The sequence below is a fragment of the Entelurus aequoreus genome, linkage group LG13, assembly GCF_033978785.1.
Source record: "Entelurus aequoreus isolate RoL-2023_Sb linkage group LG13, RoL_Eaeq_v1.1, whole genome shotgun sequence".
Taxonomy (NCBI): domain Eukaryota; kingdom Metazoa; phylum Chordata; class Actinopteri; order Syngnathiformes; family Syngnathidae; genus Entelurus; species Entelurus aequoreus.
In genome coordinates, this window is record NC_084743.1 from 8,638,215 (window position 1) to 8,658,214 (window position 20,000).

Sequence of the window (20,000 nt, forward strand, 5' to 3'; positions counted from 1 at the left end):
GACTGTAAATATGTTTATTATTAAACTACAGTATGTACTATTTACTGTAAATATATGTTTATTATTAAACTACAGTATATATTATTGACTGTAAATATGTTTATTATTAAACTATAGTATATATTTATTATTGATTGTCCATCCATCCATCTTCAACCGCTTATCCGGAATCGGGTCGCGGGGACAACAGCTCCAGCAAAGACCCCCAGACTTCCCTCTCCAGAGCAACATTTGCGACTTCCTCCTGGGGAATCCCGAAGCGTTCCCAGGCCAGAGAGGAGATGTAATCCCCCCATCTGGTCCTTGGCCTGCCGGGGGGCCTCCTCCCAGTGGGACGTGCAACGAGGACCTCCCTAGGGAGACGCTCGTGAGGCATCCGCACGAGATGCCCGAACCACCTAAGCTGGCTCCTTTCCAAGCGAAGGAGCAGCGGCTCTACTCCGAGTCTCTCTCGGGTGACTGCACTTCTCACCCTATCTCTAAGGGAGATGCCAGCCACCCTTCTGAGGAAACTCATTTCGGCCGCTTGTATCCGCGATCTTATTCTTTCGGTCATTACCCACACTTCATGACCATAGGTGAGAGTAGGAATGTAGATAGCTCGGTAGACCGAGAGCTTTGCCTTCTGGCTCAGCTCCCGTTTGGTCACAACAGTGCGGCAGAGAGACTGCAATACTGCCCCAGCTGCTCCGATTCTCCGGCTGATTTCCTTCTCCATCTTTCCCTCACTCGTGAACAAGACCCCGAGATACTTAAACTCCTCCACCTGGGACAGAGTCCTGTCCCCTACCCGGACTGTACAAACCATCGGTTTCCTGCTGAGAACCATGGCCTCAGATTTGGAGATGCTGATCCTCATTCCAGCCGCTGAACACTCGGCTGCGAACCGATCCAGTGAGAGCTGAAGGTCACGAACCGAAGGTGCCATCAGGACCACATCATCTGCAAACAGCAGTGACGCAACCTTTAGCCCCCCGAGACGTATACCCTCTCCGCCATGGCCACGACTCCGCCTAGAAATCCTGTCCATGAAAATCACAAACAGGATAGGTGACAGAGCGCAGCCCTGGCGGAGACCAACCCCCACTGGAAACGGATCCGACTTACATCCAAGCACCCGGACACAACTCTCGCTTTGGTTGTACAGAGATTGGATGGCCCTCAACAGGGTTCCCCTCACTCCGTACTCCCTCAGCACCTCCCACAAGATCTCCCGAGGGACGCGGTCATACGCCTTCTCCAAATCCACAAAACACATGTAGACTGGATAGGCATACTCCCAGGCCCTCTCCAGGATTCCCGCAAGCGTAAAGAGTTGGTCAGTTGTTCCACGACCAGGACGGAATCCACATTGCTCCTCTTGAATCTGAGGTTCGACTATCGGCCGGACCCTCCTTTCCAGTACCTTGGCGTAAACTTTCCCAGGGAGGCTGAGTAGTGTGATACCCCTGTAATTAGCACACACCCTCTGGTCCCCCTTTTTGAAAAGGGGAACCACCACCCCAGTCTGCCACTCTCTCGGCACTGTCCCAGACTTCCACGCAATGTTGAAAAGGCGTATCAACCAAGACAGCCCATCAACACCCAGAGCCTTCAGCATTTCTGGACGGATCTCGTCAACCCCCGGAGCTTTGCCACTGTGGAGTTGTCTAACTACCTCAGTGACTTCACTCCGAGAGATCGACGTCGATCCCCCATCATCCTCAGGCCCTGCTCCTATCAGGGAGGGTGTGTCTGATGTATTTGGGTTCAGGAGTTCCTCAAAGTGCTCTTTCCAACGCCCCACGACTTCCTCACTTGAAGTCAGCAAAGTCCCATCCTTGCCGTACACAGCTTGGATGGTTCCCTGCTTCCCCCTCCTGAGGTGCCGTATGGTCTTCCAGAACAGCTTTGGTGCCGCCCGATAGTCCTTCTCCATGGATTCCCCGAACTGCTCCCACACCCTCTGCTTAGCCTCGTCCACAGCCACGGCCGCTGCCCTTCGGGCCCGTCGGTACCTTGCAACTGCCTCCGGAGTCCCCTGGGATAACATACCCCGGTAGGACTCCTTCTTCAGTCGGACGGCTTCCCTGACCACCACTGTCCACCAGGGTGTTCGAGGGTTACCGCCCCTTGAGGCACCTAAGACCTTCTGGCCACAGCTCGCATTTGCAGCTTTAGCAATAGAGGCTTTGAACATTGCCCATTCCTGTTCAATGTCCCCAACCTCCACAGGGATGGCAGAGAAGTCCCGCCGGAGGTGGGAGTTGAAGTCCTTCCGGACAGAGGACTCCTCCAAACGTTCCCAGTTCACCCGCACTACACGCTTGGGTTTGCCAGGTCTGTCCAGAGGTCTCCCCCGCCATCTAACCCAACTCACCACCAGATGGTGATCAGTTGACAGTTCAGCCCCTCTCTTCACCCGAGTGTCCAAAACATACGGCCTCAGATCAGCTGATACGATTACAAAATCGATCATTGATCTTTGGCCTAGGGTGCTCTGGTACCAGGTACACCTATGAGCATCCTTATGCTTGAACATGGTGTTTGTTATCGCAAGTCCGTGACTAGCACAGAAGTCCAATAACAATCCACCACTCAGGTTCAGATCAGGGAGACCGTTCCTCCCAATCACGCCAGTCCAAGTATCACTGTCATTGCCCACGTGTGCGTTGAAGTCCCCCAGCAAGACTATGGAATCCCCTGCCGGCGCCCCATACAGGACCCCATGCAAGGTATCCAAGAAGGCTGAACACTCTGAACTCCTGTTTGGTGCGTATGCACAAACAACAGTCAGAGTTTTCCCCCCTCCAACCCTAAGGCGAAGGGAGGCGACCCTCTTGTCCACTGGGGTGAACTCCAACGTACAGGCACTCAGCCGGGGACTCAGATTCAGATTCAGATTCAGAGCTTTATTTGTCCATTCTTAACATGTACAAGACACATAAGAACTGAAATTACATTTTCGGCACAATCCCGCTAAGAGCAGACATACGTTACAGGGAGACAAGACGGGGCCGCCAACGGATCAGCCACTTAGGGCGCTCCTTAAAAAGGTGGGAAAAAGGTGACATTGGGGAAGGGGGGGAAGAGTAAAAAAAAATATCAGTCTGAGGCTGGACCCTCAGGAATGGTCCAGACTGAGTCCGAGGAAAAAACCTCACATAGCATGGCACACATAAACATGGTACATGTAATCACAACAACTCGCAACAGAGTCATCCAACAGGACTTTGGAGGCCGGCAGCTGCTGTTGAGCGCTGCTCAGCCCCCACAACCCCGGAGGAATTAAGCAGTGGTGAAGGCGTTGATTTGGGGAGGGGTGTGTGCGTGCATGTATGCCCAATTTACTTGGGTGAGATGTTGGAATTGTCTTTATGGGCCGAGGCCGGCCCCAAGAGTTCAAGAGTTCAAGAGTCCGACCCAGGTGCTTTTGAAAAAAGGGAAAGGTCAAAAGCGTCCATCTTTGAGGAGTCCTCAGGGGAGTGTTTTCAAACAGCCTGTTCCTCAAGGCCATTCGAGGGAGTCAAATCGTAGATTAAGATGTTGTTTTTTCTTCGAGCAGTCAAAACAATGACATTCCTGCTCTGTATGCTGGCTCTGACAATTCCAATTTATTCTTTCTGTAACATCATCAAGATGGAATCTACCTTGCGATTCAAATCAGCAATCGCTCCAGTCTGTGATCCCACAGCACGACCCAATCCTTCCATTGCGTTGAACAGCCTGTTGGCCCCTTGAGTGGCTGCCATCGTCTTCCGAATTTGACGATACACCAGAGCAATGCCCAGCCCAATCAGCAAATGCCCTGCGATCACAGCTCCAAATAGGTAGATGTCTTCCACGTCCTCGATGGAAAGGACTGAGAGGCACATGATTCTCCAAGTATTCCAGGAATCTCTCACGTACCCCGCAGCAATGGTTCCATCAGGGCAGCCAGGCTCCCCCGAACCTCTTTTCCTTGTCGAAAAGACTGTGTCAATTGCGTCGAGAGTCCAGTTGATCAAATTCATTTTGATGTTTAGATTTGAGGACAGCTCAAGAAAAGAGGCTTCAAAAAGTTCGGACAAGACAAGGACACAAGAAAGCAAGCGGGAAGGAGGAGGAGCAGGGAAAAATGCGACCACCGTCACCAAGAGGCAAGACAGAAAAAGTGTAAGTGAGTATCCCCACCCCCGCCTGTGCCCTCACACCCTGAGCAACTCCAGAAGTGAACAAGGTCCATCCCTTGTCCAGGAGTGTGGTTTCAGAGCCCTTGCTATGCGTAGAGGTAAGCCCCACCAGATCCAACCGGTAGCGCTCCACCTCTCGCACCAGCTCAGGCTCCTTCCCCACCAGCGTAGAGACGTTCCACGTCCCAAAAGTCAGCCTCTGCTGCCCCGAATTGGTCCGTCCGGAGCCTCCACTTTCACCGCCATCCACTTGGCAGCGCACCCGACCCCACTGGTTCCGACCGCGGGTGGTGGGCCCACGTTATTGATTGTAAATATGTTTATTATTAAACTACAGTATATATTTATTATTGACTGTAAATAGGTTTATTATTAAACTACAGTATATATTTATTATTGACAGTAACTATATGTTTATTATTAAACTACAGTATATATTTATAATTTACAGTAACTATATGTTTATTATTAAACTACAGCATATATTTATAATTTACTTTAACTATATGTTTATTATTGAACCTATACTTGAACTCAAACAATGATTTACCAATGAATGAAACAATTCAAGTCAATAACAATAACTGATCAATAATTGATGGTGTACAGTATTTAGTCTTGGCAGTGTACAGTATGTCTATGATGATCCATAAGTCTCCACTCACATCTCAAGTACAGTAAGTCAATATTTACAGCTACAAAATAGAAACAATATTGAACATAGGGATAAAAAGTATAAAGCTGCATATATTTATGATACTATTTGAAGTGATATCTCTTCTGGATGTTGTATCTTTCAGCACCTTGAACTCCATGGGCGTGTACTTCTCGTTCTTGGGTGTGCTGTTGCCTTTGTAGTTGAGGTGGTTGGGTGTGGTCGGGTGGATGACCGACGACTCCTGCGACGGCTTGTGGAAGCGCTGGTGGTACACGTAGACCAGGAAGGACAGAAGCCCCGCCCCCAGGAAGCAGGACACGCCCGTGGCGATCAGGTGGATGGAGGTGAAGGCTGAAGAAGAAGAAGAAAAAGAAGAACTTGATGTCAACATGAGAGCTGCAAGACCACAAGAAGGTAGACATGTTGGAACAATAAACACTAATCACCTCAAACTCAACTAAATATACTTTTACTGCGGAACAACACCAGTCATGTAGCATGTAGCATGTAGCATGACCAACACCAGTCATGTAGCATGTAGCATGTAGCATGTAGCATGACCAACACCAGTCATGTAGCATGTAGCATGTAGCATGACCAACACCAGTCATGTAGCATGTAGCATGACCAACACCAGTCATGTAGCATGTAGCATGACCAACACCAGTCATGTAGCATGTAGCATGACCAACACCAGTCATGTAGCATGTAGCATGTAGCATGACCAACACCAGTCATGTAGCATGTAGCATGACCAACACCAGTCATGTAGCATGTAGCATGACCAACACCAGTCATGTAGCATGTAGCATGACCAACACCAGTCATGTAGCATGTAGCATGACCAACACCAGTCATGTAGCATGTAGCATTTAGCATGACCAACACCAGTCATGTAGCATGTAGCATGTAGCATGACCAACACCAGTCATGTAGCATGTAGCATGACCAACACCAGTCATGTAGCATGTAGCATGACCAATACCAGTCATGTAGCATGTAGCATGACCAACACCTGTCATGTAGCATGTAGCATGAACAACACCAGTCATGTAGCATGTAGCATGTAGCATGACCAACACCAGTCATGTAGCATGTAGCATGACCAACACCAGTCATGTAGCATGTAGCATGTAGCATGACCAACACCAGTCATGTAGCATGTAATGTGAACAACACCAGTCATGTAGCATGTAGCATGACCAACACCAGTCATGTAGCATGTAGCATGTAGCATGACCAACACCAGTCATGTAGCATGTAATGTGAACAACACCAGTCATGTAGCATGTAGCATGACCAACACCAGTCATGTAGCATGTAACGTGAACAACACCAGTCATGTAGCATGTAGCATGCAACGTGAACAACACCAGTCATGTAGCATGTAGCATGTAGCATGACCAACACCAGTCATGTAGCATGTAGCGTGACCAACACCAGTCATGTAGCATGCAGCATGACCAACACCAGTCATGTAGCATGTAGCATGACCAACACCAGTCATGTAGCATGTAGCATGTAATGTGAACAACACCAGTCATGTAGCATGTAGCATGACCAACACCAGTCATGTAGCATGTAGCATGTAGCATGACCAACACCAGTCATGTAGCATGTAATGTGAACAACACCAGTCATGTAGCATGTAGCATGACCAACACCAGTCATGTAGCATGTAGCATGTAGCATGACCAACACCAGTCATGTAGCATGTAATGTGAACAACACCAGTCATGTAGCATGTAGCATGACCAACACCAGTCATGTAGCATGTAACGTGAACAACACCAGTCATGTAGCATGTAGCATGCAACGTGAACAACACCAGTCATGTAGCATGTAGCATGTAGCATGACCAACACCAGTCATGTAGCATGTAGCGTGACCAACACCAGTCATGTAGCATGCAGCATGACCAACACCAGTCATGTAGCATGTAGCATGACCAACACCAGTCATGTAGCATGTAGCATGTAATGTGAACAACACCAGTCATGTAGCATGTAGCATGACCAACACCAGTCATGTAGCATGTAGCATGTAGCATGACCAACACCAGTCATGTAGCATGTAATGTGAACAACACCAGTCATGTAGCATGTAGCATGACCAACACCAGTCATGTAGCATGTAGCATGTAGCATGACCAACACCAGTCATGTAGCATGTAATGTGAACAACACCAGTCATGTAGCATGTAGCATGACCAACACCAGTCATGTAGCATGTAACGTGAACAACACCAGTCATGTAGCATGTAGAATGCAACGTGAACAACACCAGTCATGTAGCATGTAGCATGTAGCATGACCAACACCAGTCATGTAGCATGTAGCGTGACCAACACCAGTCATGTAGCATGCAGCATGACCAACACCAGTCATGTAGCATGTAGCATGACCAACACCAGTCATGTAGCATGTAGCATGTAATGTGAACAACACCAGTCATGTAGCATGCAGCATGACCAACACCAGTCATGTAGCATGTAGCATGACCAACACCAGTCATGTAGCATGTAGCATGTAATGTGAACAACACCAGTCATGTAGCATGTAGCATGACCAACACCAGTCATGTAGCATGTAGCATGTAGCATGACCAACACCAGTCATGTAGCATGTAATGTGAACAACACCAGTCATGTAGCATGTAGCATGACCAACACCAGTCATGTAGCATGTAGCATGTAGCATGACCAACACCAGTCATGTAGCATGTAACATGAACAACACCAGTCATGTAGCATGTAGCATGACCAACACCAGTCATGTAGCATGTAACGTCAACAACACCAGTCATGTAGCATGTAGCATGCAACGTGAACAACACCAGTCATGTAGCATGTAGCATGACCAACACCAGTCATGTAGCATGTAACGTGACCAACACCAGTCATGTAGCATGTAACGTGAACAACACCAGTCATGTAGCATGTAGCATGCAACGTGAACAACACCAGTCATGTAGCATGTAGCATGTAGCATGACCAACACCAGTCATGTAGCATGTAGCGTGACCAACACCAGTCATGTAGCATGTAGCATGACCAACACCAGTCATGTAGCATGTAGCATGTAATGTGAACAACACCAGTCATGTAGCATGTAGCATGACCAACACCAGTCATGTAGCATGTAGCATGTAGCATGACCAACACCAGTCATGTAGCATGTAATGTGAACAACACCAGTCATGTAGCATGTAGCATGACCAACACCAGTCATGTAGCATGTAGCATGTAGCATGACCAACACCAGTCATGTAGCATGTAACATGAACAACACCAGTCATGTAGCATGTAGCATGACCAACACCAGTCATGTAGCATGTAACGTCAACAACACCAGTCATGTAGCATGTAGCATGCAACGTGAACAACACCAGTCATGTAGCATGTAGCATGACCAACACCAGTCATGTAGCATGTAGCGTGACCAACACCAGTCATGTAGCATGTAACGTGAACAACACCAGTCATGTAGCATGTAGCATGACCAACACCAGTCATGTAGCATGTAACGTGAACAACACCAGTCATGTAGCATGTAGCATGCAACGTGAACAACACCAGTCATGTAGCATGTAGCATGTAGCATGACCAACACCAGTCATGTAGCATGTAGCGTGACCAACACCAGTCATGTAGCATGTAACGTGAACAACACCAGTCATGTAGCATGTAGCATGCAACGTGAACAACACCAGTCATGTAGCATGTAGCATGTAGCATGTAACGTGAACAACACCAGTCATGTAGCATGTAGCATGCAACGTGAACAACACCAGTCATGTAGCATGTAGCATGACCAACACCAGTCATGTAGCATGTAGCGTGACCAACACCAGTCATGTAGCACGTAGCATGTAACGTGAACAACACCAGTCATGTAGCATGTAGCAAGTAACATGTAGCATGTGGCGTTTAGGATTAGTATGTAGCATAAAACATGTAGCGTGTAGTAACATGTAGCGTGTAACATGTACCATGTAGCAAGTATCATTTAGCCTGTAGCATGTAAGATGTAGTATATAGCGAGAAACGTGTAGCATTTAGAATTTAGCCTGTAGCATGTAAGATGTAGTATATAGCGAGAAACGTGTAGCATTTAGAATTTAGCATGTAGCATGTAAAATGTAGAGTTTGACAAGTAACATGTAGTGAGTAACATGTAGCATTTAGCATGTAACATGTAGTATTTAACATGTAGCATGTGGCGTTTAGCAATTAGTATTTGCCTGTATCATGTAGCGAGTAACAAGTAGCATATAGCGAGTAGCATGTGGCATTTAGGATTAGTATGTAGCATATAACAACATGGTGCGTGTAGTGGGTAACATGTAGCATTTAGCATGTGGCATTTAGGATTAGCCTGTAATATGTAACATGTGGCATTTAGGATTAGTATGTAGCATAAAACATGTAGCTTGTAACATGTACCATGTAGCAAGTATCATTTAGCATGTATTATATAGCGAGAAACATGTAGCATGTCACATTTAGGGTGTAGAATGTAGCATGTAGCATTTAGCATGTAGTGTTTAGGGTTAGCATGTAAGTTGTACTATGTAGCGAGTAACATGCAGCATGTAGCGTGTAGCATGTAGCGTGTACATAGCATGCATGGGAACAAAGGTGATGACAGCTAGCTCCCTAACACACTTACCTCCGCAGAGTTGGTCCTTATCAAAGCCTGACGCAGGCAGGATGACTGGGGAGAGCACAGGAACAGGAACCATGAGACACACATGCAGGAACAGGAACCAGGAGACACACATGCAGGAACAGGAACCATGAGACACACATGCAGGAACAGGAACCAGGAGACACACATGCAGGAACAGGAACCATGAGACACACATGCAGGAACAGGAACCAGGAGACACACATGCAGGAACAGGAACCATGAGACACACATGCAGGAACAGGAACCAGGAGACACACATGCAGCAACAGCAACCAGGAGACACACATGCAGGAACAGCAACCAGGAGACACACATGCAGGAACAGGAACCATGAGACACACATGCAGGAACAGGAACCAGGAGACACACATGCAGGAACAGGAACCATGAGACACACATGCAGGAACAGGAACCAGGAGACACACATGCAGGAACAGGAACCATGAGACACACATGCAGGAACAGGAACCAGGAGACACACATGCAGGAACAGGAACCATGAGACACACATGCAGGAACAGGAACCAGGAGACACACATGCAGCAACAGCAACCAGGAGACACACATGCAGGAACAGCAACCAGGAGACACATGCAGGAACAGCAACCAGGAGACACACATGCAAGAACAGGAACCAGGAGACACACATGCAGGAACAGGAACCAGGAGACACACATGCAGGAACAGGAACCAGGAGACACACATGCAGGAACAGGAACCAGGAGACACACATGCAGGAACAGGAACCAGGAGACACACATGCAGGAACAGGAACCATGAGACACACATGCAGGTACAGGAACCATGAGACACACATGCAGGAACAGCAACCAGGAGACACACATGCAGGAACAGGAACCAGGAGACACACTTGCAGGAACAGGAACCATGAGACACACATGCAGGAACAGGAACCATGAAACACACATGCAGGAACATCAACCAGGAGACACACATGCAGGAACAGGAACCAGGAGACACACTTGCAGGAACAGGAACCATGAGACACACATGCAGGAACAGCAACCAGGAGACACACATGCAGGAACAGCAACCAGGAGACACACATGCAGGAACAGGAACCATGAGACACACATGCAGGAACAGGAACCAGGAGACACACATGCAGGAACAGGAACCATGAGACACACATGCAGGAACAGGAACCAGGAGACACACTTGCAGGAACAGGAACCATGAAACACACATGCAGGAACATCAACCAGGAGACACACATGCAGGAACAGGAACCAGGAGACACACATGCAGGAACAGGAACCAGGAGACACACATGCAGGAACAGCAACCAGGAGACACACATGCAGGAACAGGAACCAGGAGACACACATGCAGGAACAGGAACCAGGAGACACACATGCAGGAACAGGAACAGCAACCAGGAGACACACATGCAGAAACAGGAACCAGGAGACACACATGCAGGAACAGGAACAGCAACCAGGAGACACACATGCAGGAACAGGAACAGGAACCAGGAGACACACATACAGGAACAGGAACCAGGAGACACACATGCAGGAACAGGAACAGGAACCAGGAGACACACATGCAGGAACAGGAACCAGGAGACACACATGCAGGAACAGGAACCAGGAGACACACATGCAGGAACAGGAACCATGAGACACACATGCAGGAACAGGAACCAGGAGACACACATGCAGGAACAGGAACCAGGAGACACACATGCAGGAACAGGAACCAGGAGACACACATGCAGGAACAGGAACCAGGAGACACACATGCAGGAACAGGAACCAGGAGACACACATGCAGGACCAGGAACAGGAACCAGGAGACACACACATGGTGAGACCTGAAGACAAGAGGACTCACCTGCTATGTCGTTACAGTTCCTGCGCTGAGTGGTGTTCCCCAGGCAGGGGGCGCCACCCTGGACGCCGCACACTCGACTCCTCATCTCAACTCCCGAGTCGTCGCAGGCCGACCACAGAGACCACGCCATCCAGCCGCCTGCACGCAAACAACACCACGTGACCACCTGCCCGGGCGCCAGGAGACCACCTGCCCGGGCGCCACGTGACCACCTGCCCGGGCGCCAGGAGACCACCTGCCCGGGCGCCAGGAGACCACCCCCGCCCCGCCTCCTAGGACCCGAGAGAAGCGTCGCCATGCCAACGAGCGTCGGGGGGGATGTTTGCCTCCTGAGCCTCGGTGTGGTTTACCCGAGACCACGAGCAGGTGGAAAACAACTGAGGAACCACTTGGGAACCAGCGGGGAACACCCAAACCTACACCTTTGTTTTGTTTGGTCTCCTCAAGGTTTACCTCCACCTGTCAGTGCCTGGACCTGGACCTGGACCTGGACCTGGACCTGCATCTGCACCTGCATCTGCTCCCTTCTGGTCCAACACGCATCTACAACCACAGGTTCCACCCTGGGATCTACATCCATACAGGTCTACACTCAAGGATCTACATCCATACAGGTCTACACTCAAGGATCTACATCCATACAGGTCTACACTCAAGCATCTACATCCATACAGGTCTATACTCAAGGATCTACATCCATACAGGTCTATACTCAAGGGTCTACATCCATACAGGTCTACACTCAAGGATCTACATCCATACAGGTCTATACTCAAGGATCTACATCCATACAGGTCTACACTCAAGGATCTACATCCATACAGGTCTATACTCAAGGGTCTACATCCATACAGGTCTATACTCAAGGGTCTACATCCATACAGGTCTATACTCAAGGGTCTACATCCATACAGGTCTATACTCAAGGGTCTACATCCATACAGGTCTATACTCAAGGATCTACATCCATACAGGTCTACACTCAAGGGGCTCAAGGCCTGTCCCCTCTAAATCCAAGCACCAGTTCTATCTGTCCCCTCTTAAAGCACTAAGAGCTGAAGTTGTTTCTAATGTGATTATGTCTCTATATTCATGTCCCCTCTTAAAACTAATTGATGAAGTTTGTTCTTTGTTTCTCTATCTGTCCCCTCTTAAACCATGTATGTGTTGTCTTTTTGTTGTCCCCTCTTAAACCAAGTATGTGTTGTCTTTTTGTTGTCCCCTCTTAAACCAAGTATGTGTTGTCTTTTTGTTGTCCCCTCTTAAACCAAGTATGTGTTGTCTTTTTGTTGTCCCCTCTTAAACCATGTATGTGTTGTCTTTTTGTTGTCCCCTCTTAAACCAAGTATGTGTTGTCTTTTTGTTGTCCCCTCTTAAACCAAGTATGTGTTGTCTTTTTGTTGTCCCCTCTTAAACCAAGTATGTGTTGTCTTTTTGTTGTCCCCTCTTAAACCAAGTATGTGTTGTCTTTTTGTTGTCCCCTCTTAAACCATGTATGTGTTGTCTTTTTGTTGTCCCCTCTTAAACCAAGTATGTGTTGTCTTTTTGTTGTCCCCTCTTAAACCAAGTATGTGTTGTCTTTTTGTTGTCCCCTCTTAAACCAAGTATGTGTTGTCTTTTTGTTGTCCCCTCTTAACCAAGTATGTGTTGTCTTTTTGTTGTCCCCTCTTAAACCAAGTATGTGTTGTCTTTTTGTTGTCCCCTCTTAAACCAAGTATGTGTTGTCTTTTTGTTGTCCCCTCTTAAACCAAGTATGTGTTGTCTTTTTGTTGTCCCCTCTTAAACCAAGTATGTGTTGTCTTTTTGTTGTCCCCTCTTAAACCAAGTATGTGTTGTCTTTTTGTTGTCCCCTCTTAAACCAAGTATGTGTTGTCTTTTTGTTGTCCCCTCTTAACCAAGTATGTGTTGTCTTTTTGTTGTCCCCTCTTAAACCAAGTATGTGTTGTCTTTTTGTTGTCCCCTCTTAAACCAAGTATGTGTTGTCTTTTTGTTGTCCCCTCTTAAACCAAGTATGTGTTGTCTTTTTGTTGTCCCCTCTTAAACCAAGTATGTGTTGTCTTTTTGTTGTCCCCTCTTAAACCAAGTATGTGTTGTCTTTTTGTTGTCCCCTCTTAAACCAAGTATGTGTTGTCTTTTTGTTGTCCCCTCTTAAACCAAGTATGTGTTGTCTTTTTGTTGTCCCCTCTTAACCAAGTATGTGTTGTCTTTTTGTTGTCCCCTCTTAAACCAAGTATGTGTTGTCTTTTTGTTGTCCCCTCTTAAACCAAGTATGTGTTGTCTTTTTGTTGTCCCCTCTTAAACCAAGTATGTGTTGTCTTTTTGTTGTCCCCTCTTAAACCAAGTATGTGTTGTCTTTTTGTTGTCCCCTCTTAAACCAAGTATGTGTTGTCTTTTTGTTGTCCCCTCTTAAACCAAGTATGTGTTGTCTTTTTGTTGTCCCCTCTTAAACCAAGTATGTGTTGTCTTTTTGTTGTCCCCTCTTAAACCATGTATGTGTTGTCTTTTTGTTGTCCCCTCTTAAACCAAGTATGTGTTGTCTTTTTGTTGTCCCCTCTTAACCAAGTATGTGTTGTCTTTTTGTTGTCCCCTCTTAAACCAAGTATGTGTTGTCTTTTTGTTGTCCCCTCTTAAACCAAGTATGTGTTGTCTTTTTGTTGTCCCCTCTTAAACCAAGTATGTGTTGTCTTTTTGTTGTCCCCTCTTAAACCAAGTATGTGTTGTCTTTTTGTTGTCCCCTCTTAAACCAAGTATGTGTTGTCTTTTTGTTGTCCCCTCTTAAACCAAGTATGTGTTGTCTTTTTGTTGTCCCCTCTTAAACCAAGTATGTGTTGTCTTTTTGTTGTCCCCTCTTAAACCAAGTATGCGTTGTCTTTTTGTTGTCCCCTCTTAAACCAAGTATGCGTTGTCTTTTTGTTGTCCCCTCTTAAACCAAGTATGTGTTGTCTTTTTGTTGTACCCTCTTAAACCATGTATGTGTTGTCTTTTTGTTGTCCCCTCTTAAACCAAATATGTGTTGTCTTTTTGTTGTCCCCTCTTAAACCAAGTATGTGTTGTCTTTTTGTTGTCCCCTCTTAAACCAAGTATGTGTTGTCTTTTTGTTGTCCCCTCTTAAACCATGTATGTGTTGTCTTTTTGTTGTCCCCTCTTAAACCAAGTATGTGTTGTCTTTTTGTTGTCCCCTCTTAAACCAAGTATGTGTTGTCTTTTTGTTGTCCCCTCTTAAACCATGTATGTGTTGTCTTTTTGTTGTCCCCTCTTAAACCAAGTATGTGTTGTCTTTTTGTTGTCCCCTCTTAAACCAAGTATGTGTTGTCTTTTTGTTGTCCCCTCTTAAACCAAGTATGTGTTGTCTTTTTGTTGTCCCCTCTTAAACCAAGTATGTGTTGTCTTTTTGTTGTCCCCTCTTAAACCATGTATGTGTTGTCTTTTTGTTGTCCCCTCTTAAACCAAGTATGTGTTGTCTTTTTGTTGTCCCCTCTTAAACCATGTATGTGTTGTCTTTTTGTTGTCCCCTCTTAAACCAAGTATGTGTTGTCTTTTTGTTGTCCCCTCTTAAACCAAGTATGTGTTGTCTTTTTGTTGTCCCCTGTTAAACCATGTATGTGTTGTCTTTTTGTTGTCCCCTCTTAAACCAAGTATGTGTTGTCTTTTTGTTGTCCCCTCTTAAACCAAGTATGTGTTGTCTTTTTGTTGTCCCCTCTTAAACCAAGTATGTGTTGTCTTTTTGTTGTCCCCTCTTAAACCATGTATGTGTTGTCTTTTTGTTGTCCCCTCTTAAACCAAGTATGTGTTGTCTTTTTGTTGTCCCCTCTTAAACCAAGTATGTGTTGTCTTTTTGTTGTCCCCTCTTAAACCATGTATGTGTTGTCTTTTTGTTGTCCCCTCTTAAACCAAGTATGTGTTGTCTTTTTGTTGTCCCCTCTTAAACCATGTATGTGTTGTCTTTTTGTTGTCCCCTCTTAAACCAAGTATGTGTTGTCTTTTTGTTGTCCCCTCTTAAACCATGTATGTGTTGTCTTTTTGTTGTCCCCTCTTAAACCAAGTATGTGTTGTCTTTTTGTTGTCCCCTCTTAAACCAAGTATGTGTTGTCTTTTTGTTGTCCCCTCTTAAACCAAGTATGTGTTGTCTTTTTGTTGTCCCCTCTTAAACCAAGTATGTGTTGTCTTTTTGTTGTCCCCTCTTAAACCATGTATGTGTTGTCTTTTTGTTGTCCCCTCTTAAACCATGTATGTGTTGTCTTTTTGTTGTCCCCTCTTAAACCAAGTATGTGTTGTCTTTTTGTTGTCCCCTCTTAAACCATGTATGTGTTGTCTTTTTGTTGTCCCCTCTTAAACCAAGTATGTGTTGTCTTTTTGTTGTCCCCTCTTAAACCATGTATGTGTTGTCTTTTTGTTGTCCCCTCTTAAACCAAGTATGTGTTGTCTTTTTGTTGTCCCCTCTTAAACCATGTATGTGTTGTCTTTTTGCTGTCCCCTCTTAAACCATGTATGTGTTGTCTTTTTGTTGTCCCCTCTTAAACCAAGTATGTGTTGTCTTTTTGTTGTCCCCTCTTAAACCATGTATGTGTTGTCTTTTTGTTGTCCCCTCTTAAACCAAGTATGTGTTGTCTTTTTGTTGTCCCCTCTTAAACCAAGTATGTGTTGTCTTTTTGTTGTCCCCTCTTAAACCATGTATGTGTTGTCTTTTTGTTGTCCACTCTTAAACCAAGTATGTGTTGTCTTTTTGTTGTCCCCTCTTAAACCAAGTATGTGTTGTCTTTTTGTTGTCCCCTCTTAAACCAAGTATGTGTTGTCTTTTTGTTGTCCCCTCTTAAACCAAGTATGTGTTGTCTTTTTGTTGTCCCCTCTTAAACCAAGTATGTGTTGTCTTTTTGTTGTCCCCTCTTAAACCAAGTATGTGTTGTCTTTTTGTTGTCCCCTCTTAAACCATGTATGTGTTGTCTTTTTGTTGTCCCCTCTTAAACCAAGTATGTGTTGTCTTTTTGTTGTCCCCTCTTAAACCATGTACGTGTTGTCTTTTTGTTGTCCCCTCTTAAACCAAGTATGTGTTGTCTTTTTGTTGTCCCCTCTTAAACCAAGTATGTGTTGTCTTTTTGTTGTCCCCTGTTAAACCATCTATGTGTTGTCTTTTTGTTGTCCCCTCTTAAACCAAGTATGTGTTGTCTTTTTGTTGTCCCCTCTTAAACCAAGTATGTGTTGTCTTTTTGTTGTCCCCTCTTAAACCATGTATGTGTTGTCTTTTTGTTGTCCCCTCTTAAACCAAGTATGTGTTGTCTTTTTGTTGTCCCCTCTTAAACCATGTATGTGTTGTCTTTTTGTTGTCCCCTCTTAAACCAAGTATGTGTTGTCTTTTTGTTGTCCCCTCTTAAACCAAGTATGTGTTGTCTTTTTGTTGTCCCCTCTTAAACCATGTATGTGTTGTCTTTTTGTTGTCCCCTCTTAAACCAAGTATGTGTTGTCTTTTTGTTGTCCCCTCTTAAACCAAGTATGTGTTGTCTTTTTGTTGTCCCCTCTTAAACCAAGTATGTGTTGTCTTTTTGTTGTCCCCTCTTAAACCATGTATGTGTTGTCTTTTTGTTGTCCCCTCTTAAACCAAGTATGTGTTGTCTTTTTGTTGTCCCCTCTTAAACCAAGTATGTGTTGTCTTTTTGTTGTCCCCTCTTAAACCAAGTATGTGTTGTCTTTTTGTTGTCCCCTCTTAAACCAAGTATGTGTTGTCTTTTTGTTGTCCCCTCTTAAACCATGTATGTGTTGTCTTTTTGTTGTCCCCTCTTAAACCAAGTATGTGTTGTCTTTTTGTTGTCCCCTCTTAAACCATGTATGTGTTGTCTTTTTGTTGTCCCCTCTTAAACCAAGTATGTGTTGTCTTTTTGTTGTCCCCTCTTAAACCAAGTATGTGTTGTCTTTTTGTTGTCCCCTGTTAAACCATGTATGTGTTGTCTTTTTGTTGTCCCCTCTTAAACCAAGTATGTGTTGTCTTTTTGTTGTCCCCTCTTAAACCAAGTATGTGTTGTCTTTTTGTTGTCCCCTCTTAAACCATGTATGTGTTGTCTTTTTGTTGTCCCCTCTTAAACCAAGTATGTGTTGTCTTTTTGTTGTCCCCTCTTAAACCATGTATGTGTTGTCTTTTTGTTGTCCCCTCTTAAACCAAGTATGTGTTGTCTTTTTGTTGTCCCCTCTTAAACCAAGTATGTGTTGTCTTTTTGTTGTCCCCTCTTAAACCATGTATGTGTTGTCTTTTTGTTGTCCCCTCTTAAACCAAGTATGTGTTGTCTTTTTGTTGTCCCCTCTTAAACCATGTATGTGTTGTCTTTTTGTTGTCCCCTCTTAAACCAAGTATGTGTTGTCTTTTTGTTGTCCCCTCTTAAACCATGTATGTGTTGTCTTTTTGTTGTCCCCTCTTAAACCAAGTATGTGTTGTCTTTTTGTTGTCCCCTCTTAAACCAAGTATGTGTTGTCTTTTTGTTGTCCCCTCTTAAACCATGTATGTGTTGTCTTTTTGTTGTCCCCTCTTAAACCATGTATGTGTTGTCTTTTTGTTGTCCCCTCTTAAACCAAGTATGTGTTGTCTTTTTGTTGTCCCCTCTTAAACCATGTATGTGTTGTCTTTTTGTTGTCCCCTCTTAAACCAAGTATGTGTTGTCTTTTTGTTGTCCCCTCTTAAACCATGTATGTGTTGTCTTTTTGTTGTCCCCTCTTAAACCAAGTATGTGTTGTCTTTTTGTTGTCCCCTCTTAAACCATGTATGTGTTGTCTTTTTGCTGTCCCCTCTTAAACCATGTATGTGTTGTCTTTTTGTTGTCCCCTCTTAAACCAAGTATGTGTTGTCTTTTTGTTGTCCCCTCTTAAACCATGTATGTGTTGTCTTTTTGTTGTCCCCTCTTAAACCAAGTATGTGTTGTCTTTTTGTTGTCCCCTCTTAAACCAAGTATGTGTTGTCTTTTTGTTGTCCCCTCTTAAACCATGTATGTGTTGTCTTTTTGTTGTCCCCTCTTAAACCAAGTATGTGTTGTCTTTTTGTTGTCCCCTCTTAAACCAAGTATGTGTTGTCTTTTTGTTGTCCCCTCTTAAACCAAGTATGTGTTGTCTTTTTGTTGTCCCCTCTTAAACCAAGTATGTGTTGTCTTTTTGTTGTCCCCTCTTAAACCAAGTATGTGTTGTCTTTTTGTTGTCCCCTCTTAAACCAAGTATGTGTTGTCTTTTTGTTGTCCGATTTTAAGTCTGTCCCTTCTTAAATCAAGTGAAAAATACAATGCAATAAAATCAATTAAACTGATCAGCATGAATAAGTAAAGAACACAATATAAACAAGTTAATAACACAATATAAACAAATAAATAACACAATATAAACAAGTAAATAACACAATATAAAGAACACAACATAAAGAACAGTTGAGGATGAGTGAGTAGTTGTGACACTGAATGATACTGATAAAGTGTGTTCACCCCAACATTTGTGTAGTAGAGCAAAGTTGTGTTGTGTTGTGTTGTGTCAGACTGACCGTCACAGGTGTGTGTGTTGTGTTGTGTTGTGTCAGACTGACCGTCACAGGTGTGTGTGTTGTGTTGTGTTGTGTCAGACTGACCATCAGGTGTGTGTGTTGTGTTGTGTCAGAATGACCGTCACAGGTGTGTGTGTTGTGTTGTGTCAGACTGACCGTCACAGGTGTGTGTGTTGTGTTGTGTCAGACTGACCGTCACAGGTGTGTGTGTTGTGTTGTGTCAGACTGACCGTCACAGGTGTGTGTGTTGTGTTGTGTCAGACTGACCGTCACAGGTGTGTGTGTTGTGTTGTGTCAGACTGACTGTCACAGGTGTGTGTGTTGTGTTGTGTTGTGTCAGACAGACCATCACAGGTGTGTGTGTGTTGTGTTGTGTTGTGTCAGACTGACCATCAGTTGTGTGCGTTGTGTCAGACTGACCGTCACAGGTGTGTGTGTTGTGTTGTGTCAGACTGACCGTCACAGTTGTGTGTGTTGTGTCAGACTGACCGTCACAGGTGTGTGTGTTGTGTCAGACTGACCGTCACAGGTGTGTGTGTTGTTCACAGGTGTGTGTGTTGTGTCAGACTGACCGTCACAGGTGTGTGTGTTGTGTCAGACTGACCGTCACAGGTGTGTGTGTTGTGTCAGACTGACCGTCACAGGTGTGTGTGTTGTTCACAGGTGTGTGTGTTGTGTCAGACTGACCGTCACAGGTGTGTGTGTTGTTCACAGGTGTGTGTGTTGTGTCAGACTGACCGTCACAAGTGTGTGTGTTGTTCACAGGTGTGTGTGTTGTGTTGTGTCAGACTGACCGTCACAGGTGTGTGTGTTGTGTCAGACTGACCGTCACAGGTGTGTGTGTTGTGTCAGACTGACCGTCACAGGTGTGTGTGTTGTGTTGTGTCAGACTGACCGTCACAGGTGTGTGTGTTGTGTCAGACTGACCGTCACAGGTGTGTGTGTTGTGTCAGACTGACCGTCACAGGTGTGTGTGTTGTGTTGTGTCAGACTGACCGTCACAGGTGTGTGTGTTGTGTTGTGTCAGACTGACCGTCACAGGTGTTTGTGTTGTGTCAGACTGACCGTCACAGGTGTGTGTGTGTTGTGTCAGACTGACCGTCACAGGTGTGTGTGTTGTGTTGTGTCAGACTGACCGT

General features: G+C 45.2%; 1 protein-coding gene across 2 annotated transcripts in view; it reads right to left on the reverse strand.

The window, feature by feature from the left end:
* Positions 1 to 20,000, reverse strand: part of LOC133663143 (semaphorin-5B-like) — a 126,127-nt gene that overhangs the window by 3,273 nt on the left and 102,854 nt on the right. Inside the window, exons 20-22 of one of the 2 annotated variants that reach the window (XM_062067389.1) lie at positions 11,358 to 11,495; positions 9,480 to 9,524; positions 4,955 to 5,160 (exon numbers count right to left, since the gene is read on the reverse strand). In XM_062067389.1, the coding sequence (XP_061923373.1) occupies positions 4,955 to 5,160; positions 9,480 to 9,524; positions 11,358 to 11,495 (389 nt within the window). The remainder of the gene's footprint in view (positions 1 to 4,954; positions 5,161 to 9,479; positions 9,525 to 11,357; positions 11,496 to 20,000) is intronic. The other variant, XM_062067390.1, reaches the window with a different exon arrangement.